This window comes from Centrocercus urophasianus, unplaced genomic scaffold (assembly GCF_019232065.1).
Source record: "Centrocercus urophasianus isolate 14NV4802_14NV808 unplaced genomic scaffold, USGS_Curo_1.0 seq_11, whole genome shotgun sequence".
NCBI classification, from domain to species: Eukaryota; Metazoa; Chordata; class Aves; order Galliformes; family Phasianidae; genus Centrocercus; species Centrocercus urophasianus.
Window position 1 is genome coordinate 47,767,064 of NW_024884253.1, and position 27,507 is coordinate 47,794,570.

Here is a 27,507-nt window from a genome sequence, read left to right on the forward strand (position 1 = left end):
AAGCATACAGCCTTTGTTTTCTAAAATGCTCAGTTGCACCATGATATTCACAGTGAGCAGTCCCAGCATGATACAGCTATTTTGACTTCCTCTTCTTATTGTATTCTTCTCTTATTGACATACCTGAGATTAAGCAGTTGATTCTGCCTGAAGTTGTCCCTAGAGGATTTTGGCCTTCACTCTCCTCCAAGGGATGTGGGAGTCTCAGATAGCCAGAGTCGGGTATGCCCTCAAGAGCAGTGCAAAGCTCTGATTGATACCAGAGTTCTGGCAGATTTCACTATTCAGGTGAAAATTAAATACTTGGCATTACACCAAGATTTTATAACACAAACTGCATCTGGGAAACTTTCTGACACAAATACAGATTTAGGAATTTTTTTGCTAGAAGCAAGTTGCTTGTAATTTTGAGAGCTGTATTGCTTAAGATAATGAGGTGAGGAACTCCCTGTGATGTCCTAAAAAGGTATCTTTATGCTACAGCACTTCACCCATGAACAGAAACTTTGCTTGTACGGGACATTAATGTTCCATATCAATCTTGGTATTTTCTAAGAGAGTGCAGAGGAAATTACTGGCTCTCTGAGTGCCAGATCCCAGGGTGTGGAAACAATAGGGGGCCATAAATAAATAAATAAATAAATAAATATGTAATATTTTTCAGGCAGTTTTCTGGCATGCCATAAAGATCTCCCTCTTCCCCCTTGATTTAAGTTGATGCCCCTCATTAGAGACTGAGATTTAAAATAACACTGGAAAAGTCAGGTTTTTCCAGATTAAAGTTCATTGCCATTGCTCTTTGCAAACAAAATACTCTCTGAATTCAGATCAGCCTTCTCATTTAGTTCTCTGTACTCCCAGTGCCTTGCTTCAGGAGTACTTCTAGGCAAAGTCCTTTCCAGATTTTTGAGTTTATTTCTAGATTTTTCTCTCAAGGAGTGGGTGGCCTTTCAGAAGGCTAGGTTCATTTGCTCTGTTCAGAACTAAAGAAAAGAAAAATAGCCAGCTGAAAAACTGAAGTTTCTGGAATGTGTAATACTCAGCATTAAAATGGCACAAAAGTGCCTGCCTATTTATAGCTCTTGTTTTGAGAAACAGTGAGGCACACTTTGGGCACTAGGTACAATGGATCACCCAGGAAAATGCACGGCCTTGCATTCTGTATGTGAATGCCTTTTTGTTTGTTTGCTGCAATATCAGTAATTGACTGGGAGAATGAGGCTTACTCAGAGGTTCAGTTATCTGTGTTATGCAAGCAAAAGTTTTAGATGTGAGTACTGTCACTGACTAAATAGATGATGAAATAAAATTCTGTGGTTGCTATAATTCAGATTTATCCATACACCTCTGTCATTGCATCTTTGCTGAGACATCCATGCTTTGTATAATTACACAAGAAATGGATGTACAGTGTAGTAAGAGTCCTCGACTATGTCATTCATCAAGCGATGAGACTTCGAGGAGAACACTCCCTGTCTACTAGTATCCAATCTTTTTTTTTCCTCATGTGCCTCATTATACTTATTTGAGTCATGCTGAATTGCACTTAGCAAATTATGAGTTCGCTACTTTCTCTTTATTTTCAAGTTTCCTGTCGTGGTATTATTTTCCACTTCAGCAGAATGTAAGATGGATTCAAATGTCAGCAAGCAGAGTGATTGGAGAGATACAATGAAATTGCTGTTCAAAAGAAATAAAATTATTCCACACATAACATGCAGAAGACATCTGCAAAGAGATTGCACCATTAACAGCAGTTCGGAGACTTTGATGCTGTGTGTAAAATGTAAGTCAAGACTTACTGTGTGCCGTGTGAACTGAGAGTAGAAAGCAGTCATCTGCATAGGAGCATGCAGTTCAAATGTGTTACAAAAGCAAATGGGATGGCCCAAGGCAGATCCCTGCAGGGGACCACACTCATGCTGTCCTTCAGTAAAGCTAGCAGCTCTAAGATTTCATAAATTTAGAAGCAAGCTGTGTTCACAGAAAAGACACACATTGATTCAATATCTTCCTGAACAAAATGGCAAGCATACCCAGAAATTGAATTTGAGGTCTCCCGTGGGGTATTGTCACCTTTGGTGGCCAAAAGTTCCATGACAAAAAAATCAATGACTGCATTTTGCCTCCATTTGTGGGTAAACTCAGGACAATTTTTTACTTAATAATAGCAATTTATTTAGATCAGACAATTATGGTAAGAATAAATACAAGCAGAATCATGGTGAAATGTTTTCTCTTTTATTTCTAAGTTGTTTTTAATCTCCAGGCACCCTTGAGTTTATCTTCTACTTGCAAAGGCTCAAATCTTTGCAATTTCATTTTTCTGAACAAGATCTACAGATCCTTGGCTTTGTTGTAGCTGTACACAATCACTGTCATGAACAGCTTAAAAACTGGTTTTTTTGTGTGTTTTTTTTTTTTTTTAATAAAATACATGAAGCTTTTTCTACTGGCTTTTTATATCACAAAGCCCCTAAATAAAAATATTCAAATTTTGATAATCAGTATTTTTGGTTGTTAGCTGTATGTTCCAGAGAGACTAAAGTTTTGCTGGAAACAAAACCTTATCCTATATGGACCTGTTTTCTCAGCTGGTATACTCCACAGTGATTAATAAAATTTAATTCTGAGAGCATAGGATCATAAGAAATGAACTCCACAGACAGTTCAGTGGTTCATCTAGGCCAGTCCTCTGTCCGCAGCAGGAGCAATAGGAGATGCTAGATTGGAAGTGCATATGAGTGAGCTCTCTGCCAGCTCTTCTCATGATCCCAGCACCCGCAGTCCCTGGAGTGGAGATGAGAGGGCAAATTCCTGCCTGTTCCCTGTAGTTCTCTGGGCAGTTTTGTGTACTATGGCTCTCTCTTTGCAAAACAGCTGAAGATTCCTCATGCTTTTTTGAAATTGAAACATATGATTGAGCATGACACCAGAAGAAGGATCAAAAGTAGGGAAAAAATCTCTTAGAGAAATGAAGGAAAAAGTTTCTGAAAAGACTTTGTGGTGATTCAGCAAGACCAAAAAAAAAAATCAAATCTGAACTGAAGCCAAATAATAAACATGGTTCTGTGGATCCATTAAGGTATATTAGTGCTGCTGCTTTCCCATCTGTTCCCTGAAGTTCCAAACCTAAAAAAAGACAAGTCCTCTGCGGACTTGGCTCCTTCATTCTGTGAAATATCCATCTATTAAATTAATCTGGAGAAAATTGATCCATTTTGTCTCTGGTGAGACTTTGTTTTGTTTTAATAGTGCTACATACCATGGACTGTAGCCCATTGAGGCCACTGATAAATTACATGTGAATAAAAACAAAAGCCAAATGAAACCAATAAATAATAACAGCATGTTATTATTTTGCTGTAACAAAATGCTTTTGGGATAACTGCAATATTTTCCTGTGATGCTGAGAAGGCCAGCAATTTCCACTAACAAAATTGACACAATAACCCTGGGAATCCTTATTTTTCTGTGAATGATATACAAGGGCAAAGTTTAATGCTAAATTTCCATGTCATCACACATCAATATATATTTCAGCTTTGAAACAAAATTTCTGGTGCCAGTACCATAGAGGGAATGGCTTGAGTTTGACCTTGTTAAGAAAAAGATTGGAAATAATCCTTCCAACCTCCCACACCAGTAATTCCTGAATGCTTTGAATTGCAAAATTCCCTTCTGCCACCCTCTGATTATCACTGCTGCTTCATCATAGTGATTCAGCTGTCTACTTGGAGCCGTGGCAAACTATTTCTAATGCTTTCAAAACATTCTTAAGCTCATGGTGTCCAGTGCATTAAAAGTAGACTAAAAAAAAATCTCTTTATGTGTTTAGCAAAGTTCTGCTCCTTTATGTGTTTCCACCTCGGACTAATTCAGATGATCTAATAATTATTAGATGGAACACCCTTTAGTCTCCCCAGAGACCCACCAGAATTAGCACATACCCTCTGCACAGAATGAACTGCTAACCAGCCACTAGCAAAGAAGAGTTGCAGTTTCTGTGGCTCATCCCGTATATTCCACCTATCTCTTCTTGTGGTTCTCTTTCTGTCGATAATGAAATGCATTATCTTTATCACTCTTTCCTTTACAAAAGAACTTTCCAAACTGTTGTTTAGTTAAGCTGCATTCTCACATGTGGTCACAGCACAGGACTGTGAGTAAGGCAGCTTAGGTTCCCTCTGTCATAGGCACACTGTGTTTTCCTGGGAAAGCCAGTTAGTTCAGTGTCTCTGTTCCTAAAACCCAGAGTGTTCATATAGGGATTAATGAAATATGCCTTTCCCACAGTTCTGTTTAACTTAGCCATACTGTAAGGTAAATGCATACCTTTGATAATATGATGTTGTCAAAATGCAACTAATCATTGCATTTTCCAGTGTTTTTCTGCTGAACAGACTGTTCTTTTTCAATTTGAGAACATTCTTTTCTTATCGTTCATAAACAATAGATGCTGTAGCAATATGACTTTAAATTCTTATCATATAAATTACAGTATTAAATTTACTTACAGGTATTTAATATGGTGAAATTTTTTCCAACTCTTACTAAAAATCTTTTGTGTAAATAAATGGATATCTATTTATTATTGCCATGGATCTAATTTTGTAGTTATTAATTTACAAAAACGTCTCTATCAAAACAGGAACATCACTTTTGAGCAGATGTCATTTCCTTCTTAATGATCTAACTTGAACATCTAAATGGACTTAGCAAAACTCAGACTGCAGAATTTCCTAATTCCTATTAATGACCATGGCAATTTTTGAGTTTATTCAAAACAGGGAAATGAATGGTCAATCTGAGCATGCTTGACTGTATGTTAATGGCAAGATACCCACATCATTTACAAAAGTAAGTAGTATGAACAGTGATTGGATCCACTGAATACAGTGCAGACCCATTACTTTAAAAATGACACTATTTTGCATCCTAACACACAAAAGTCACTGTTTGTTTTTTTATACTCATCTCTCTTCAGTCCACAACTGAGATTTCAGGGAAGTTCTGAGCCATCATGCCTACGTGACCAATATGTGAGTAAGACTCTTCCAGTGACCTCTATTACCTCTATTAGATGATATTATACTATCATGAAGGAAACAGCAGATAAGAAAAAGTGTTTCTTCATTTCTTGCATAGGAAAGGCAAAAGTAAATTTAGCAGCTTCAGGAATTCAAGTTATCAAACCACAGAATGCCAAAGCATGAGGAAGATACAAGCTGTGCTTTATCTCCAAAAAGACCTAAATAATTATTTCAGAAATGCACCACACTTCTCCAGTTGGGCAAGTTTCTCCTTTTGGATACAGATAGAGGAAATTTTGTTCGTCATTAGTGTTATTAACCACTTTAATTGTACAAACCGCAGCTCTTGATTTTAAAATGAATAGAATGCGGTCAATGCGAAACAGCTGACATGGACCTGTCTTAGACACATGCCTGTGGAAACATCAAAGGCCTGTGCCAACATCTCCGTTCACCTTGTATTCCTCCACCTTGCTTTATCAATTTTTATACACATGCCTAAGAACAGAACTCAAAGCCTGGATCAGTTAAGAGAACAGTGTGCTGGGAATTGTCTCACTTGGTACAACTTCCCAGTACACCAGAAGAGGCTTGCTCTATGGCTGCTTTCTGGGAAACAGATTCTATTATAAAATGGCACAGTGGAAGAAATCATTGGCACAGTAACAGGGAAATACCAACCAAAGCTTACGAAAAACCTTCCCAAGAAATGAAATACGTTCGTCTGTTCAAAAAGTTAAAAAAATCCAAATACGAAATCACTTATGATTGTGACAAGAGTTAAGAAATCTGCTTTCTTAAAAGATTTGTCTTCAGATAATCTACTAAAGAAATGCTGTAACAGCAAATGCAAATACAAAAATCATCACTGTTCATAACATTTAAAAAACACTAATTGAACACTGACTAGAGGTGTTCATTTTCTTGGCAAATCTGTTTATATCCATATGCATATGACTGCCTAAGAATTTGATTGGCCTTGGAAAACTTTAGTTCTTAAATAATAGTTGATGTTATAGAACTCTATCTGGATTTTTTTTATATATAAGAAACTTTTTTTAGATATATAGACATTTTTTTTTCATTTTAACTCTAATTGCATGATGTGGAATATATTTATAAATACATATACAATTCTAAGCCTCATTTTCCCATACCAAATGAAAATACTCCAGTTCTGCATTTTCAGAAGGATGAGGATGGTCACACACGTAGTGAAAATTCTCATTGCTGCTCAACTCTGAGGATTCTTCTCCTTCCATCCTGCAGAGACCAATTCCCATTTTCATCTTGTGTTAGAGAAGTATTTCAGAGAAGCAGCCAGCCTCTCCCATTGCCACTTTTCTTAACTTGACCACATCACCACTCCTTCGTGTAATTTTAACTTACAGCCTCAGAGCATAAAAACAGACCACAGCATTCAGCTGTGGATACTCCTTCATGTAATTTTAACTCACAGTCTCCGAACAAAAAAAAAAACAGACCACAGAATTCAGCTATGGCTATCAGCTGTCCCAGCCGAAGCATTTAGATCAATATAGCATGAAGGAAACTGAATCTAATGGACAAATAAAAGGATATGATATTTTCCTTATAGCAAACCTCCAGAAAGTCCTATTGTGACAGACAGAATGAGGAAGTTTTCTTTTCTGTATGTAACAAGTAGGGCAGCAGTGTATGGGCAGTCTAATCTGTACTAAGGAGGAGCATTTTTTGAACTCATGAAACGTAAGCAAGGATAATTATGAAGAGAGCAGATACACAAAGATGTCTGACAATTTTTTTTCTATGCTTTTGTGTCTTTTTTTAGGGTGAAAGAATCTGCAATAAATCACTAAATGAAAAAAAAAAAAAAATTACCATTTTAAACTTCAGCAAATTATGAGGTGTAGTTAAGTAGGGCCTGGGACTGAAATACATGAAGTCATATTTAACAAATGTGGATGTTTACTTTCATGCTGTACTTAAAAGCCTTCGAAACACCAACAATCGACACAATGCTTGGTTTCTCATCTCTTCACGTAAATAGCCTTGCTATTTAACAGATCCATAAGTGACAAGTAAATGTGTTTCAATGCTATTTTTCATCCCCTTTTGAAAAGTTGAAGAAAGAAGAATGTAGATTTTCCTACAATTTTGTTAACTTTTTGGCTTTCGAATTTTTAAATATTCAAAAAGCAGTGTTCGTATTACAATGCTCCTGATGAATCTCACATCTCATTCCAGTTGCCCACATAGACACATACAAACACCTCACCTTTGTAGTAGATAAAAGACTGTAATTCTGCCAGCACCACTGGAATACAAAGCATGGAGACTAATCAAGCAAGAGATTACTGAGGACTGTTTTTCATGATGCATGAAAAACATTCATTTTAAGCACAGACCTCAAGTCCCAGTGAAAATCTTCCTGACACATTAGCCAGCCTTTTCTAAGAGATTTTTCAATAAAGGGTTTGGTACTGAATAGAGAAGACTTAAGCCAATGTCCTCGATTTTCTTCTGACTTTGTGGCACTTCTTCTTTTCAGTCCAGGTGTTTTTTACATGCACCAGTTCTTTGATGCGATGAGCCCCTCTACTCATCACTGCCCACGCATCTTTTCATCCCAAAATGAAACTGAAGACATGTAAGAAATGATTTTTTTTCCCAAAAGAAGTGTAGAGAAATAGAGTGGTTCTGTTTTTGCTTTCTTTCACACAGTTACAAAATTTATTGCATGCTACTGCTTAAACAAGAGGGATGAGGAAATCTAGATACAGTGCTAGGATTACATTTTTCTGTATACTGCTCCATCCTATTTCCTCTGATTTAATCAGGGAAGAATGCTGTGCTTAACACAGCTTCCTTTTAAAACTTAATCTAACCCAAGTTCACATTAAATTGGTCCAAAATTAACTTCAAAGTTTTACAGATTCTGTCCAACTTTGTCCTGGCTAATTTAAGCTGGAAGCTAGCAGTGAAATTCAATATCAGGAAAGTTTTCTATGATTAGTAGTTCCAAAGGGAATTTTGCACTTTCCACCATGCTGTGGTTCTGCTCTTATGCTATAATGGTGTATGCCCTCACCATCTCAGGACAAGAACTCCTAGTTGATAAAACCCATTCTTTCCAGTGACACAAAAATCCTCCATTGGACATGGCCAAAAAAGGTTGTTTTAAATTTATGTGAAGTTGTATTAGTTCCTTTCTATGCAATAGCCATTGGATTTGCCATGTCAAGTTTCCTGTTATGTTAATGACACAATTATTACTAATCAATATTATGCAACTGCATATTAATATTATTAACAATAATAAATTCATCTTTTTCATATCAGCAAGCATTACTAGTGATTGTAGATTTATACTTCTTGAATATGGCAGTCACTAATACATTTGTGCGATCAGTATAGCCAATCAATCAATATAACCACTGATTATGCTTCTGAAACAATAAGTTAATAAAGACTTTCCTTCCTAGTTCTCAAATTCTGGGCCTACTGACCTATATGTAAACAACTCTTGTGCCAAATCTGGGAAAGTTCAATGCATGCTTCTTGGCATAAGCACAGTCTAAAAAACGAAAGCAAAATATTCTTGACTATATTGTGTAGACCAACATGGCCCTACCAAACCTAAGTAGACAACTCGCAAGTTCCCTGACTGCAGACACCCTACAGCTCTTCTTCTTCTAACTTCACTTTGCAGATTTAAAAATAAAAATTAAAAAAAAAAAAAAAAATCCTACAAGCATAATTTCACAGCAAACTGGCTTTTCCAGAGCACTTGGAAGCTCTATGGAGCTACCTGTTACCCAAAAAAACAAGTAGATGTACTATAGTCCTAAGTACACCAAGACCAATTATGAAATGACATACTGTAGAAACACAAATATTTTGGACTAAAATATTTTCCTAATTGCTTCTCTAAAAGACAAGAGTGTAAACTCTCCTTTAACTTCCAAAATTACACAGACAATACTGAAGGAGGAATCTTGCCCACCCAGCCTTAAGCACATTTCTTATGACTGGTTAAACTTTTGTTCAGTGGCTGATATCTATCTCTGCTTAATTTAGTATCATTTTCAGTTTTTAGTAATATGCAGACATCTAACCCCAAGAGCCATTATGCATATAAATATTTTCAGTTCTCAGTTTGACATACGTATTTTGGCTGAAGAATTTAAAAAATACCTATTTGTAGTTATGCCAAACAGCCTGCCATTCACATACAAACATCTAGTTTGTGCACCATCGCTTCATAAATATCAAAATAAAATCTTCCATGTCTATTTTTCTTAGAGAGAAAATCCCACTTAACAAATGTGGGCCTCTTTATTTATATGTACTCTATTATTGGGAGGATAACTATACTCTCTAAGAGTATTGATTTATTTCTTTTGTATTTTGGGAAGGGAAGTAGTTAAAACAGTACAAAAAATACCTGATATTTTGAGTGTGGGTTTTATCTACCCTTAGTTTAAAACTGTCCAGACATCATTTTGTTGTCTGATGATACTGAAGAAAGCCTATTGTTATGATGATAGGAAAAGGAGAAAAAAAGACAGTTCCCTGGAGTTGTAGCCAGTACTTTGTCCTAATCTTCTAAAAGTTGCTTACCTCATTCCTGATGGTGTTTGGTGAATGTTTTTCTTTAGATGTTTATTTTCTTGGTTTGAATTGTAGAGAATGACTCTTGAGGTTGCATGCAGACAAGTTGCATAAATGACACACAAATTCGTTAAGTGTTCCACATTTTTTTTAAGCTGGATGTTAAGAAAATTTTCTTCTCTGAAAGCGTGGTGAGACATTGGAATGGGCTGCACAGGGAGGTGGTGTACTCACAGTCCCTGGAGATGTTCAAGAGCCATGAGCATGAGGCATTGAGGGACACAATTAGTGGGCATGGTGGCAGTGGGCTGAAGGTTGGAATAAGTGATCTTAGTGGTCTTTTCTAACTTTAATGATTGCATGATTCTATGATTCAGACAACATTTACTCCCCTTCTATCCAAGAAGTGGGATTCTTACTTCCTCATCCAGGAAGGAAACATATTCACTGCAGACAGGGAAAAAATGACATTTAGCAGCAAGACAGCATCCTCACATTTGGTCAGTGCTCCACAGAGTTCAAACACATGAAGACACCCTAATTTTATCATTTTCTCCCTCCTATTAGTGAGCACCTTGAGCTCTTCTCCGGTTTGTGCATTCATTGCAGTCCTCAGTGGTGACACTTCAGGATATGGTCATGATGCCATTGGTGGAAGGCAACACTTCAGAAGTTAGTTCAGATCCTTCCCTTTCCACATATTTATATGGCCACCCAAGGGCTCTGAGAGGGCCTCTGTGCTGCCACAGAAGCAGCCTTGATTTTATGCCGTGCAATCTGACTTTATAATATTTAATCCAGGACACATTAACAGTGCAGCAAGAGCAAGCCTAGAGGCTCTGAATGTTCAAATATTTATGCTTCCTGGGTGAGTCTGGCAAGAAATGCTGCCAAGCATACTGCTATCAGTGTCCTGTGCTGGCTAATTGAAAATTAACTTGGGCACTGCCTACATGAATTGTGGCAGTGTATTTTACCAAAACGGTCATGCTCCTCCAGATAGGATAAAAAGCACATGGGGAAGGTGGAGGTGAGATGAATCATTTTTGTGCCTTTCAAAATCTGTCTACTTTACCTTACCATCTGGAGAGACTGCTAGTGAAATCTGGGTAGTTTTCAGCAGTGCACCCCTTCATAAGTGGAGGTGTGAAAGAAGACCCCAACTGGTGTTTTGCACTGTATGTGTGCTGGGGATGCCATTCGCAGCTGTGGGGCTGTTGTCTCACCCACATCCTCACAAGCTGCCCTAAGAGCTTTGGCTGTAAAGCAGTATGTGGAGTTCTAGAGTAAAATTAGGAGCATCCTTCCTATGGCTTTGTAAGCAGGACAATACTTTTCAGGAACAGACTTTTATTTAAAAAAAGAAAAAAAAAAAAAAAACCACTAAAGAAGCAAGCTGGGAAAATAAAGGGCTGTGTAAGTTTCCTCATTTTATCTACACCATTCTTTCTGGGTGTTAATTCCTGTCCCCTGATATTTTTGTTTGTTTGTTTCCTTTCATACAAAAACATTTAATTATCATTTCAAAGATCAAAAATAAGCCTGAAAAAAAAACCACCAAGAGTCTTAGAGTGTATTTATTTATGGACTTGCTCCAGATGAACACAAGCTATTGTAAAACAGATTCTCTCATTTCCCGATGCCCTTCTAATTACGCACACAGCGGTATTCAGGCAAAAATGAGAGCTTCGTTGTTGTTCAGAACACAAATGCAGTCCCCTGCTACAGGAATTATCTGCCATATAGGAAAACAAGGTTACTCTTTCGTGATTATTTTAATAGATCACTCACGAGCCTCTCGTGTATGTGGTTCTAATGTCAGTCCTGGCAAACCATGTTTTATGTTTGAGTAACACTCGCCACTCAAATAACTTCCTTTCTCCGTGCCTATTTTGGGAGCACGAGGCATATTAAGAAATGAGCTCTGAAACAAAAAGGAACAAAGCAAGAAGCTCCCCCCCACACTCCGCTCGCACAGAGCCCAGAGCCGCGTTAGGATTATCTCAGGTTTCTGGTTTCCTAGGGACGCAGTAACTTCCCTCTGGGTTGTTTTGTGGGCGGTGTTTTTGAATATATGCTAATTCAGCTTTCCTGACAGGGAGACTTGCTGGGCCAGGCTACTCCGCTCTCCTGACAGCAAACAGCGGTGAGAGGCAGTAGTGGGGTCAGGGCACACGCTGCTTTCCTGACAGGAGCCCTCACCGGCCGCCTTTGTCACCGACATGAACCTATGACCATGGAGATGAAGGACTCGGGCAGCGTGGTCCTGACAGCCTACCACCCCCACAGCCCCGCCAGGATCCCGGTTATGGAGCAGAGCTTCGTGCAGGACATCCCCTCTAGCCGCTCGCCTGGCAGCAGGTAAAAGCCAAGGGTCGGGAGTGGTGCAGTGGCCTGACGTGGTACTCAGGTGGGCTGCGGGCTCTACTGATTGCGCAGAGGCAGCCCAAGAGCACTGCTTGGCCACTTGGTTGGCACTTTGCTCTCACACATTGCTTGCCTCCAGATGGGGAAGTGATTCAACCCAGCACTGCTGGTCATGGCTGGAAGTGGAAAATTCAAGTGCTTGCTTTAAACAGTGGAAGTGACAGATTGAGCCAGTTTCCCGCCTGGGAATCCCAAGACTGGCACGTGAGCCAGGCATCTACTCAGGTCCTTTAGGAAAGCCAGGAAGCTGCAGTGACTGAGGCTGGGTCCCAGAAAATTGATCCTGGTTTGGCTTAGGTGATTATTTGATTCCTTCCTTATTCACTCACCAGCTCCAGCTCACGCCTTTATGTGGGGCTGCAGTTGCTGCTTTGCACACCCCCATACACACAATGGGAGACTGCATCATTAGAGACCTAGTCTAAATAAGAAAATTCCTTTGTGTTGCAGGAAACTAAGTATTGTCTTAATTAACTTTATTTTGTGTGTATGCTTCCCTTCTCGGTATGAGTGCAAGCATTTGTACAGTTGAAGTAAGAGTTTGGGCAACATTACTGCCCCAAGTCTGACCTTTCTCCTAAACATAAGTGGTTGTTCTGTGCAGTTTGCTCCAGTAGAAGTGATGTGGAAGTTCATACTGTAAAAAACTGAAGAAAGTAGAAAACTTTATTCAGTGACGAGACTGAAAGAAACCAGAACTGAAATCTGAGAAAAAAATAGACGTGTCTCCAGGGCTTAAGTTTGTGTCTCCTGTTAACAAAAGTAATGATATTTACTTCATGCTGCTTATTTATAGCCCCATGGCTATTTTATTTTCATTGTCATTATTTAGGTTAGCTGCATCTTCCTGTTCTTTGTGTATTTCCCTGGCTGTCTCATAAAGATAAGTCCTTTGTTCTGTTAAACTGTTGTTTGAGAGCAGTACCAAAACACACAATTTCATGTTAAGAAAAGAAACAGAGTCTGGGCTTTTAGAAGCAGACAGAATGGCATTTGTTACTCAAATCAGAAAGCAGTGGTTTGGCATTGAGTTAGTGGGGAACATGTCATTTCTTCCCCAAGGAAGAATGCTAAACTGAGCCTCCTTTAAGTCTGCAAGCAATGGAAATGTGGTGTTTTGCAGTGTTTCTGGTAGGTGTGCTCATTGTTTCAGAATGCCTTTGAAACTTAAGCCCAGAGTGTTTAAGAATTTAAATCACATAAGTATCACTTAAGAAAAGCAGAAGTGAAAATTATTCTTCCTGAAAGAAAAAAAAGGAAAGAGGATGCTGGCATTCTGATGAGAAACATATTTTGGAACCTCCTGTTGAAAAGCAAAGCCGTGTGTCTCTCTCTGTATATGTATATGTTCATAACATTTTGGTGCTGTCCTCACTTTCTTGTCCTTGGCTTCCTGCAGCTGTCTAACAGCATAGCCAAATTCTGCCATATGAGCAGTCGGTGACCATTTGAGTTTCCAAAGGCTGTTCAGGAGGGGGATTTTATTAACCCAGCATGCAGTCCACTGGAATGCAGAGTCCACGAAGGCAAATGCACCGGGTATTTTAGCAAATGGTAAAATAGGCTCTCATTTAATCCCTACTTCATCTTCAAAGAAGTCTTTCCTGGACTGCATTTTCTGTATAGTTTTGCCTGCTGCCATCCTAATGCAAGAAGCTTTTCTGTAGACTCCGTTCCTTGATTCCCAGGGCAGCCACTCAAACTATAACATGGAGTTCCTCAACTGCAGCAGAATCATTTGAAAAATGTAGCAAATAGAGGTGCTGTCCATTTTTTGTTTGATAACAAAAACAGTTAGGACCCAAAGCCTGTTGGTTTTAGTTGGATGTAGTTCTAATGAAGTCTATACTTCAGGTACGGATCTGTAAGAACAAAACCAGCCTTGAATTTTAGCCTTTTATTTGAGAAGCCACCCATCGGTTCTTTCCCAGTTTAAGTATCAAGATTTTTCATCTCCCCACTACATATCTCTAACTTTGGAGCAATGTTCCACTCATATCAGAAGAACAACTCTGCTTAGCAGGCCCAGGCTTTGATGTGAGATTCTTCCAGTTATGTTTTCTCTTGAAAACACTTTCAGTTTGGGAACTCTCTAAGCAGAGGTTTCTCACAGAAGGGGAAGCTAATGCATCCTCTGTCGGCATTAAACTGTTCTGCTTCCTACTATTTAAAGATTAAAAAAAAAAAAAAGGGAAATATTTAGGTACCTATCATGAACCTCAAAATAAATCAGTGACTTAAACATTCATGCCAACTGAAGTATGCAGCTGAGAAACCCATGGACACCAGAATTTACACTAATAAAGTAACAACACTTCAGACCACTTGGCTTCATATTCATCAGCAATTCTTGGAGGGCCAGTCAGGGAGACATCCTGTGTGCATGTCAAAACATACCTGTACATTATTAGTAACAGTACAAAATACAGCAACTACAAGTATTTTCATTCACAAACCCAGCAAAAGGGGAGTGTATCTGCCTAGTTACATATTAGGTGATATTGACAGTGGACTGTAATGAGGATAGAAGATGTGCTTGAGTTACTTTGAGTGGAAGATACACCAGTATGCAAAGAAAGATGGATAATAACTTCATAGGTGTAACAAATATGAGAGAAGAATGAAAACTTGACAACATGGTGATACCATTACTGATCTGCAAAGGGAGAACTTTAGCTTTCAAATTTACTGTTTTGTAACATTAATAAAAGGGTTAAAGAGAGATACCACCAATTCCATGCATTCTCCAGAATGAAGGAGTGTTGGGGGACCAAAGATAGCTATATTTACCTATCTCCTCCACAGCTATTTATATCATTCATTTGTATAGACCTTTATTTTCCACCCACAGACTTCACCAGTTCCACAAATGGGGCAAGCTCTGAAAACAGCACTGCTGACATTGTCAGATGTCCAGGAGAATTCTCCATCAAAATCTTTCTTTCATTCTGTTTATGTAAATTGCAAATGCATTTATCCACTTTTCTCATGGAACATTTTGGTCCCTTCGCTTGTTTTGTCAGCTGCTTTATATGGTTGCAGTTGTCTACAGTGTCCATATTATTATTATTATTATTTTTTATTTATTGCTTTTGAGAAGTAGATATTGAGCAATCTCTGTTCTCTTTAACAGTTAACAGTTAGTCTAATTCTACAGCATATGAATACAGTGGGGAAGGCTCCTGTGCTTGTAACTTTCTCCTCACTTCTTTTGATCCCCATTGTTAGAACTCAGAAGCCACAGTACCTGTACCAAATACTTCAGAATATCACACTACTCCTTTTAATACAGACACTGTCCCAGTGCAATGGTGCCAGTATTTCTTTATGTTTATCACTGCTCATTTTTCCAACCTCACTTCAAAGATTGAAGTACTTAGTAGCTGTGTACAAATATTGCACCTGAATTACACAGAGAAGTGGTGCCATAGCCGTATGTCTTTGTCACATCTCTTTTTGTCCTGCTTGCTAGAAGTGAGAAGCTAGGAGAAGTTATTCCTGTGCTCAAAGGAAACAGGAATGACCTCTATGCCAAATGGCCAGTGAGCCCTTTAAAGTAATTATGCAATTAGGGTAGAACAAAGCATTCCTGAGTGAATCATCCTCAAGCTTTCCTTGACTCAAATATGAGTTAGTGAGTTCCTCAGCCCATTTGTTACTGGTATATCTATCGGCAAAGAACTCATCCGGCACTGATAATCACAAATATTTCTATTGCAATGAGTGGCTTAAACTTGGATATGCATGAGGTCAGAATCAGAGGAAAGAAAAGGCACACTGTTAACAGGGTTTGTTCCTGCAGAATAGGTTTAGATCAGAATTAAGGGTACACCAAGCTGTTTATGCATGTAGTAAACATTCTTTATAATAAAAAAATAATTCAAGGAGAGTTAACATGCACAAATAAATCTTTGCATATGCTACACAGATAAAGGACAGAGTGGATTTCAGCACCACTAAGCAATGCAGCCAGAAGCTCTGCTTAGCTTTTCTCCTAGTCAAGGGAAAGTCTGGCACAAGCATTTGTTTCTGGGAAGTGCCTGTCCAAACCCTTCATGTTCAGCATGCATGGAGTGGCTTTCTAGGCATCACTAAACTGGAGACTCAAATAAGAACAGGAAAAAATTCTGAAATTTCTGTAGCACCTTGAATTACTTGCTGACAGCTTCAAGGGTCCCTGCTCTGTAAGTCTAGGACTTCCAGACTTTGGGTCAATAGCAAAGTCATTATGCCAGACAAGCATGGCACCAGATCCTTCTGCAGTGTTCATATCCTCTTGATAGCCCCAAGATGCTACAGAGATGTCAGTGTGAGGTGAAGTGCCCTGAAATAATGACTGTATTTCTGAAAGGAATAAAACTAGAAGAGAAGCCCTTCTGCACAAAAATTTGGCTTGCAACAAGAGGAACTGAAAGAGCAGTTCAGGTTTCATCCCGACAGCAGTAGAATTTATCACACTGTAGTAAGGTCTGTATGCCCTAAGGCTGGGAGATCTGGGTTTAATTTATGTCAGACTGATTGAGCAGCTCCCCTGCTCAGTTGTATACAAACGATGTCAAGAATGTCTTCTAAGTGATGCAGGATAAACAACCTTAACTATTTTGGATGTTTATCTCACTCTACCATAAACTTCCCCAGAAGACAAAAATAAAAAGCTGGCCCCTTTTCTACAGTAAATATTGAAATGGCTTGGGCCTCTTGCAGCGACTTGGACTCAAAACTTACCAAATTAAAATTTAAAATGTACTAAAAGTGGTAAAAGAAAACTGCGTAACAGTAGTCTAGGAAAATATTGTACTGGCACAGACTGCACAAGAAGTATGTTTTGTGGAAAAATGAAGAGTTTTTATAATTTTCAGCAGCTTCCTAAAATATGGTTTTAATACTATACTTTTTTAGATGTCAGGAATGATAATTCTTAATGAAACATTTAGTGGGAGGATGCGTATAAATAAGTCAGACAATAGTAGACACGCTTTTCCTGCAGGTTTTTTGAAATACCTACAGAATGTCCTCTGGGAGCCTCACTGAGGAATGTAGTATTTATAGCCTGTTCCTCATGTTATGGATGAAACTAAAGTTGGCTTCTCTGGTTACTTTTTAGTTTGGTGCTCCTGCTGCTCTCCCTGGTACCTCCATATGCAGAGCTGATGGGAAACATCTGGTACTGTCCCTTTGATCATTTTGTTTGGTCGAGCATTCAGCCAGCTGCCCCATTCATTTCTAAGTCACTTATCTCTGATTTTTGCAGGGCTGGAGCTGCCTGCAAAAAGCATAAGACCTGAGAGCCCCATGTGCCCTACTCAGACATCTTCAGATTGCATCTGGCATATTGACAGCACTGGCACAGCAAATAGCCAGGAATCAAGAGCTGTAAAGTAGTTCTTTTGCTCAGGAGATCAAAATAATTCTGTGTTAATATGCAGAAAACTGCAAAACACAGTTATGCATTACTAGTAAAAGTCCTAGGTAGGACAGAATCTGAAAAGCATCTGGTTAGCACTGTACAAATTTAGAAACACATCCTGAAGCAGTGCTGAGTATCCATAGCAAGTGATCAAGTTAACCTGGATTTGGCTAACCACAGTATTAGCAGCCACTCTGCGGAGCTTTGCTCCAGCTGGCAGCCAGTGTATCTGCTGTTGGGGAGGGCCTGTGCTCTGTGCAGGCTTCAGATCACACTTGGAGGGGGGGAGTCTGAAAGAACCAGGAGAAGATGGTCAGGGTCATGTCTCAAGGCACTGACTGAAGCCAGGCATCCATCCTCTTTAGGTGGCCCCTTTGCTGGCCTCCTTCTTTTTCTCCCTGTGGCAACAGTTCCCATTGTGGTCCTCCACATCCTCCTGTGTTTGCCAGAGACTCTGAAGAGAGAGTCAAAAAGAGAAAAGAGGAGCAGAAGGAAGAGGGGAGAAAGGGAAGAGAGTCAAAAAGAGAAAAGAGGAGCAGAAGGAAAAGGGGAGAAAGGGAAAGATGAAGAAGTATCTGGTTCTCCTCTTATGTGCATAGAAAAGTAGTAAGAAAAGAAACCTCTACCAAAGGATGCTGTCTTGTGGGACCATTTACAGTTGACCCTGAAGTCCCACCAGAGACATACAGCAGAGGCTTTCTAAATGATATTTAAGGTGGTGATTTTTAAGTCAAAAGCTGAGATGATTTAAATCAGTTTGTTTGAAAAAGAGTCCCCATTACCCTGAAGGACTGCTTTAGCTGAGGTCAGCATAAGTGCTTGAGTTGGCATCCCTTGTAATTAATGCAGGGAAAGACTGATGTTCTGTGAAGGAACCCTCAGCTCTGTAATTCATTTCTTCCTCCCCTGCCTGTATCTGTTAACTTTCCAGACACCACCAGAGCCTCTGGTCTCTGAGGAAAGAGAGCGGAACAAACACTGAAGCAGAGAGCCCATTATCAGCTTGTTTGTTCAAAGGCGGCTGTTTTCTGATTTAGGATGCTATGTGTAATGCTCAGCTACTGTGAGCCTGTGGGATTTTCAGATGTGTGAAATCATCCAGTGTAGGATGGACGTATGCTGAAGGTTTAAACAGAGGAAGGCATAACAAAGGAGAGATAGAAGTCTCTCCTTGTCATTAATATATTACCACCTGAACACTAGACAAGATATTTTTAACTTTTCTTACTGCAGGAGTTGCTCTGAGCATATTATGAGCAAAGTAATGATGATAAATCTTTCTGTAGAGAGTAGAATAGCCCCTGCCTGTGCAAAGAAAAAGAAGGGAGTGTATACTGAAAAATTATATTGGATGGTGAAGTCCAACTGTGTTAACATCGTTTACCAGATGAAAGACAAGTAGAGCAAGAGGCAAGCTGGGGAACTGTGTTTCCAACATCAGTGGGCCCAGCCTCAGGACATCAGTCAGCAGGTCACTCTCACAGTTTGTCACCACAGATGGAAGAAGCTGTAAGTCCTCATATGTTACTGCAGCTAATTGGAAAAATACTAGCGTCCCAATAGGCAGACTAAAAAAGACTAAAAAGACTAGCATCCCAAGTGAAGAAGGAATAAAAAATTTCTGCAAGGGCTGAATTTGGCTAAGTACTATGTTGCTTACTAAATGCTGCAAATTAGTGAATCTACCCAGACACTGGTTTAGTCTGTGCAAACTAGCAGAAGTAATAGAGAGCCTCCTCCACATCAGATTTTCTTCCTCTGGCTAATAAAACCTCAGAACAAAATATCATTTAGGCTTACTTTCTATTCCAGTGATGATCATACCTAGTGGTCAAGAGGGAATTTAACAGTGAGAATGTCAGATCCTTTTTAATGTTAACTGCGTATGAGAGCAAGACCTGGATAGTTGTAGCATTCACCCTTACTTGAAATCATCTGGATTTTTTATTCTCCTCTAATAAAAGGTCAAAAAAAAACCCTACTGTGAAACCTAGCTTGAGATAAAAGCTCTGTTTATTCCCAATGATTTAGTTAATGTCTACTAAGGAGAGGTAGAGTCAATGGAAACTTTATCTTTGAATTCACTGCAGAAGGGATCAAGCCAACAGAACTCATATATCTTGTCTATAATTTTGCTTACAAACAATGACTGATTTCATTACGCCTCTTCTGTCAGCTCAAGCTGACGATCTATTTAATAGCATTCTTGCTAAAGAAGAAAAGATGAAGTCGATTTAAAGGTATTTAAAAAATAATAGCATCTAGGTCTGTCTTTTTTTTTTTTTTTTTTTTAAATACTTCCCTCTGTTACTGAAATATATTGAAAACTTGAGTTCTAAACATTACTCTGGATGTAATGGAGGTAAATGTAAAATCTATGCTGTAGCTATAGGTGAAACATGAAGCAAGGGAGCTTAGGGCATTCTCTGAAGATGTTTTGCAGACTTGGCTGTCCTTGACCATTTCTAGGCCAGATGGTGCCCAGATCATGCATGTGCAAGGAAGTGAAAGGAAAACAGCAAGCTTATCCTGATGAACAGAGACAAGGGAAGCCTTTGTACTCAGACAACAGCAGGATTTCACATTGAAAGTTTTCACTTTTGGAGAGACGGTAGGCAGAAGGAAGCCAGGACAGCTGGTCAAGCAGAGGAGAGAGTACTTTTAAATGTGTGGCAGTCCTTAGTCTCCTGCTGGAACAATCACGCCCACCTTGTGTAAGTTAGCTTTCACTCAGAGGATGCATTTCTTCACCATCCCTGATGATCGCAGCAATCCTTTTCTCCTACCTTGCTTGCATTCTTTCTTCCCTCCTCACTTTCAATCAGAAAAAGCAATTAAACAATGTGATTTTAATGACAACATTACTGAAAACGTGAGGTTTCTGGAAGTGTTAATTTATACATACAGTATTCACAAGTCTATATAAGGAGCATGAAAATTTAGGTAACCCATGCGTCATTTGCAATTCACAAAATATACAGCAAGCATTAAAACTATATTGACCACAAGACAAAAATTCACTTGAGTCTTCTTCAGTTGTATTTCTTCAAGCCATCTGTTGCCTCTGACAGACTGGAAATTAAAAATAAACAAACAAATGAAACTACTGTGTCTCTTTCTGAAAAGCTGTCTTCAGCATCCAAAAACTTCATGTTCTGTATTTAGGAAGCACACCACAGATTTTTGGGAGGGACACTGACTCTCCAGCTGTTTCTTGTGGTCAAGATGCGTTGCAGCCTTAATTTACTCCAGCAGTGCTAGCTTTTTTTAGTTAGGATTTTTTTTTTGTTTTAAGGCTTAGCTATGCCAGGATTGAAGTTAACTCTGCCACTCTCTGAAATTCAGTAAGACCATGCAAACCAAACCAGTTTGCCTCAGTCTATACTAAGCACTAGTAAATCTGCAGTTAATTCTTGTTATATGTCAGGCAACAATTAGTCATGTATGCAGTGTACATTGTCATAGGATATCCTTCAAGGCCTATTTTCTCTTTTCAGATTCAAACAAGGGGTATGGTATTCATGTGGGTAGTGAGAATGCCTCTAATTGGAAATGTTAGTGATATCAAGAATTCTAGAACATACAGCAAATTTTGCTTTTCAGGGTTAAACTTCTACTTAAATAGAGACTTACTGAAGCAAGAAGGAAGCATAGCATTTTTTATTAAATTCACAGTTCTTTCTGGTTGGTCTCAGATACAAGACACTTAAATCTGTGTTCTCTGAGTATGTAAAGCCCAGATATGATGCCTGCATTCTGATACTGAAAGTCCCTATTACAGGCAAAAAGGAAACATGTAAGAGTGAAAAAGAAAAAAAGTTGCCTGACACCATAACATTTATTAGCAAGGCAATATATCCATAGACAGTGAATTACCACACAATGATTACACCATAGGAATCTGGGACATCTTTTTATGAGGTGGCTGCAAGCAAACCCAGCCTCTTTTGTCTCCATCCAGGTTCTATCTGCATTAGCACGTCTTTGTGCCCAAGCCAGTGCATGGGTGTAACACTGCACTGCCACAATGGCTTCTGACCCCCTTCTCCAGCTCCTGGCACAGCACTGGAGGCTGGAATTCAAAGTGTTTAGACTAATGCTCCTGGACTGATAAGAAAAATAGAGTATGTTTTTCTGAACAGGCCAGTCTGCTGATTAATAGGTTAGGCTGGCTATTTTCAGGGCTAAACGCTTAAAGTAAATAGGTGAAAAACACCGCTGCATTTTTCTCAAATATTTTGCAGACTGGAGGGGAAACTTTATCTTACTTACTCAAATCATAACAGAATATCTCATTCATTTGTGGAAATCAGAGTCCTACCACAGCAAAACACCATGGGGGGAAAAAAAAAGAAGAAAAAAAAAAAAAAAAAGCAGGTTATACTTTACTTTAGGTTATACTTTTTTTTCCCCAGTTTATCCAATCTGTGTGGATGAGGTGATCTGATTTTCCAAGGGAATAAGGCTTGAAATATCATTTATTTCTTAAACAATAGATAGGCCAGTCAGCATCTGACTATCCATTAGAATCTCTTTCCTGATTAAATCTCATCTGCTGGATCAGGAGTATGGTGATGTTTGCAAGCTGAATTGAGACATATTCAAACACGGTAAATAAGGTTCATAACCTTTATTCGTGAGTGGTCAATGCAGCCTTTGGTTTCTGATTCATTTCAAGGCATTAATCCAGGGCTGCAGCTATGCTAAAACAGACACTGACTACTGTCATAAGTGGGTGGAAAAACATCATTCAGCAGTTAGCTGGGTATATCTGCTGAAAGTATGTCTGTAATTCTGTGGAGGCAATGGTATTACTAAGAACTGATTGGTTTCTGAGACTGCCTCAAACCCAGCCAGCTGTAGTTAAAGCCTCAAAGGCTGACAAAGTGCATTCCTAATTATATCAGTGGAGTGGACAGCCAGATTAAGTTACCTCCTTTGAGAGTACTGGTGATGAGTCTCTATCACTGTGATAGATCTTACATTTTATCCAACCAAAAGAGAACCTCGGGCTGTGCAACTGTTTTAATAGAACTAGTATAAACGCTAAGGTGATAAATGCACATCTATAGAACTCCCATAAAGTCTTCAGAGAGCCACATCTAACAACTTCACTTGATGTAGCAGTACCAGTTAATATTAGATAGGCATTCTCTGAAGATTTTGAATTCATTGATTATTGGATTCATCTTTGAAATTAATGAACAGGACTTGCATCAGGTACTAGAAACAACCAGGAGGATAAGAGATAGTGGAAAGAGTTTTGATATCTTTACAGAAAACTGATATTTATGGCTTTGGCCATCTTTACAGAGTCTTGCACCATTCTCTGGCGCCAATATACTTAAGCAACTGGTATAACTGAAAATGATAAGCTCAGTGGTTTTTTTTGTGTATATGTTTTTTCTGTGATCTATATTTAGCTAAAAACTGATTTTTATACCACTTTTCCATCACTGTTGACAGTCTATACAATGATACATAATTCCCCATAATGTGGTTATAGCAAAGCAAATTCAGCATCCTCTGAATAAAATTTGAAGGCAAAGAATACACCTTAAGGATAAACAATGAACAGCACGTGATTGCATATTCTGGGAGGAGTGACATATTCATACCAAAGGGGAGGAAACTTCTTGATCTTCAACATCAATTTTACATGTGAGGAAAAGAATTCGCTCTCTTTGCAAGACTACTGCTATGTATTTTATGTTTGGGAAAAATCCTGTTTGCTTAAGCAAATATTTCTTTCCAACATTTAAACATTTAAAATGGCTATCCAAAGCAAGAGAGTTGATACAGTTCTCTGTATGTACCAATTGGAAAATCCTGTTTAGAACTACATGGTGTGCTCAGCCAATCAGATAAGCCATGCCTGCAGAGAGAACATTTGATTTAACAGTTGAAGTGTGAAGGATACAGAGAATTGAATCTGTGGCATATTAATGAGGTAGTTGACATCTCACAGTATTTGAGGCTAGATCCGAAACTCCTCTTGGCTGCAGTAGGCTTTGGGATTGTCTCTAAAGATATAAGTGTTAGTATTCTGCAGTCAGCTCTATTTTCCTGATACTCTTTGCAGTCCTTGTTGGTCGTTGGTGCTCTTCATTCTATTCTCCTATTTAAAAACTCCTAAATTCATTCTCTGAGATCACATTTCTACTGGATCCACTTTTTGCAGCTATAGGACATTTTGATAAAAAACAAACTTCAGCCAAAACCTACTGAACTACACAGGAAAGATAATAGAGTGGGGCAATTCTGTAATGGTCATTCATGATGGAAAAAGTGAGTAAGTTCAATGGGATTTTTCTCTTTTAGATTCATAATAGACCCTTTTTTGGATTGCCCTCAGAACAACATACTTACAAATGGAAATACTGTCACCAGTTAATACTGGACCCCAAAATCCAAACAAAACAATGAAGCAACACAGACTTTCCTTCCTCTTCTGATTGCATCACTGGAACTGCTGTCTAATGCAGGAATTTTGTTTGAAAAAACTTCCTTCTGTGTTTTTTACCGTGCTGTGTGCCTGCATTCCTGTTCACTTGTGTGCTTGATTAGCTGAAATCAAATACAATGATGTGGATCTCCAAGCAGCTATAAAAGCTCAAACTGGGCAAAGCTAACAGTAGCAAATACTCCGCATTGCCATCTTCGTGGGAATTGTTCTTCAGAAAGCAAAAGAGCTGATGCAAAATCATGTATGTGTTTTTCCATCATGTTGTTTTGTCATTATATAACTGTTCAGAAGTTTGCTCTTTAGCAGGCTTCAAATAGCCATGCAGACAGGTAACAAAGGATGTACTGTTTGTGTCTGTGCCTCATATGCAGCTATCCTTTGGAAAGAAGTGACTAGAATTTTAAGATTTCTGTGAGTATCAAACTGTGGAATTTTGCCTCTACCTGCAATATTCTCTATGCTTTTTCTATCACTGTTGATTTCTGCTGACTTGCTCTTCTGTGGTTTTGCAGTAAGTTCTGTAGAATTTTTAGAACTAGGAAGGTATTTTGGTTTTTTGTAGTTGATGTTTTATCTCCTAGGGATGATTCACTGAATTGATTCTGACCATAATTATCTATTTAAATGGACAGAAATCTGATTTTTAGGGGGCTAAGTTGAGAAGATTGGTAGAGATTTATATCCTCCTATTTATAATTTTGGACTGTGTGCTTTATGAAAAGAAGAATTAGCACAACAAATCAGCAACTTAACCAAGGAATCCTCTAATCACTAGAAAAATCTAAAAGAACTGAAAACTGAAAATGAAGGATATAGTGACTACTAGTTAATAAAATAACAAATGCATGAGTCAGACTAAAAACATCTAAAATCTACTTTTATGCCAACCATGCATTCATTTTAGTGCTTCTGCTGTGAGAATAAATTTTATGTTGTGCATTTCTGTTATCAACAAAAATTTGATTAATAAATCTCTGAAATAGAGCCATGTTTGACATCATAGGAAAAGATCTTGGTGAGTACAATCTGCCATTACCAAGCAATGAAGTAATGGATAAAGAAACATGCTGAAAATGGATGGAAGATCATGAAAATTTCTTTCATTGAAGAACATTTTAAACAAAAACTCAACATGTTGATTTGATGTGGTTCTTTACTTAAAATACTGATTTGATCATACAATTATTGGAAACAAAGCTGTTGAAAAGTTTTATTATTGGTTAGTATTTATTATATGGAAAATCTGATTATTGAAAATCAGAGCAGTTACTCAGAAGACTAACCATGTAATGAAAACTCATTGACGTCACCAGGCATTTCAACAAAGAAAGCATTAAGAATATAAATTTTCAATATGCTGGATTTGATGGGAATTATTTTTTTTTAAAGTTAAGCATGTAAACTTCTTTTATGTAATTCTTTAAATGCCTAAGATTGAGTAATTTCTTACACTGTGTTTGAGTTCTTACTATTATCCTATACAGTATGTAAATAGGAAAGTCCTGCTTCACTGGAAATTATGATAAGAAAGCAGCTTCTTGGTTAGCTGCAACCTCATGCTACAATGTTTGTCTAACAAAAATGAAATCAGTTTATTTTGCATCAAGAAGTCAATCAGATAATATCTTTGGAGGAAATTCCTTACTTGCACACTTGTACCTATACTGTAGAAAGCCTTCTGACAAGGAAGGAACACTTTGAACACCTTTTGATGAATGAGCTCTCTTTAACCCTAATAGAAGAAAAATAATGAGCAAATTTGTGACTCCATTTAGTAGCTGTTGTTTTGTTTTCACTGGATATAAACTTTCTCATGAGCTTATTCTTAGTGGCATTCATCCCGTTTCCTGTAGTGTTTGCTGAGTCCATTTCATATATTCTTTATTCATATTCTTTAGTATATGAGGCAGAATTGTCCCTTTGTAATGGATGGACAACTGGGGGAATCAGTCATGTAGTTCATGAAGGACAGACCCAAATGACACGTAAGCTTGACTGTGGATATGACCTTGGGAGTGACCTGGGATCCTTCTGATCCATCTCCCAGTCCAGATCACTGCATCAAAATGTTACAATGAGACCAGAAAACTTCCTCTGGCTGTCCTAAGAACTGTAGCTCAGCCTATGACAGACATAAAAGTGTAGCAAAAAAACCAAACAAAATAGCTGCCTACAGACTTGTAAACCTCCTGGAGCTATGATAACTACATTTATGTTAGTGTTTTCTAGAGAAAACTTTAGAGAAATAAGCAAATCATGAATAGAAAATGGTTTAGTTTCTACTTGTTCCTTATTTGATAAAACAAATGTTGCCAAATTCCCTGCAATGCAACAGATGCTATCTGGTGCTCAGATACCTCCGAACTACTTCATCTATTAGGACTCAGAAATACAAGCAAGTTATGGTGATTTAATAAACTGATACTTATCTATGTGAGATTTTGTAACCATCCAGAGACCTGCTCTTATTATGGAGCAAATAAAAAAATATTTTAACTAACCTTTTACCCCTCTCATGGCAGAATAATTTTGAATAATGTCACATTTGCTGTGGTCTGAACTTATACCTGATAGCTAAAGTGGCTCAGATGACACACAGGAGCTTTTCTTGTAGTAACAATATTATTATTTCTCAAAGTTCTTACAATTAGGTGCATCTGAAAATCTTTCCTCTGGACCAAAATAACTCCATAATTACTACCAAGGAAATCATTTCTGGGGGTGATACATGAGTATGGAAAAAGGGATACATTAATGCTTTCTTTATGTCTCCACCACAACCTTTCGAGACAGGAAAAAAAATTTCATCCACATATCTCAGAAGTTCTAGGCCTCAGTAATCACTCTTAAGTAATAACACAGCATCAGGCATCTTCACTCAAATGAGTATGTTATGCCATCTTCAAAATATGTTTGATTTATATTAGCTTTTCACTGGCATAATTGCTGAATCTGCAGTACAAACTAGTTGGAGAAAGAAAGCTGTTTGAGAACATGTGCTAAGTTCATTTAGGATTTCTCTCCTAGACAGGGAGAAGATTAATACAGCCATGAAAACAAAAGCCATACAGCCTCTGCCAGCTCCTTTTCCAGTTGCCTGAATGCTAAAATGTTCACTGAAGTTTCCTCAGGAATCTCACTCTTCAGCCCACACATGTCCACAGCTCCAGCAGAAGTGATGTCTGCAAGCTTGTGCAAAAGAAATACTCCAAACCTGACTGGCAGATGGCCAACTGGCTGTGATCAGTCTCCAGAGCTGAGTCTTGAGCTTGAACGGCCGTGTCTTGCTAGTGTTGGCAGTGTAGAAGCAGAGCATGTCACGTGCTGGCTGCCTGTGGAAGAGTGGCTCCAGCTCCAGCAAAGGCTGCATCGAGTTGGGCAACACTCAATTTCAAAAACATCCACATAAAAGCTGGCCACTGCACAAATTCAGGTCTGAGGAAGTTCTGCAGATAGCTGTCATTGTGCTGGAAAGGAAAAAGTAGAATGCCAGGAGCTTGGGAAAAGAAGAAGGAGAGGAGAGGGGAGGGGAAGGGAGGAGAGGAGAGGAGAGGAGAGGAGAGGAGAGGAGAGGAGAGGAG

At 38.5% G+C, this 27,507-nt stretch overlaps 1 protein-coding gene across 2 annotated transcripts in view; it reads left to right on the top strand.

Annotated features, from left to right (window-relative positions):
* The first annotated feature begins 11,589 nt into the window (after nt 1-11,589).
* ARHGAP28 (Rho GTPase activating protein 28) overlaps nt 11,590-27,507 on the top strand; it is a 75,168-nt gene continuing 59,250 nt past the window's right edge. The window contains exons 1-2 of one of the 2 annotated variants that reach the window (XM_042808656.1): nt 11,590-11,633; nt 11,725-11,987. In XM_042808656.1, the coding sequence (XP_042664590.1) occupies nt 11,857-11,987 (131 nt within the window). In that variant the 5' untranslated portion in view covers nt 11,590-11,633; nt 11,725-11,856. Of the gene's footprint in view, nt 11,634-11,709; nt 11,988-27,507 lie in introns of those variants that run through there. The other variant, XM_042808658.1, reaches the window with a different exon arrangement.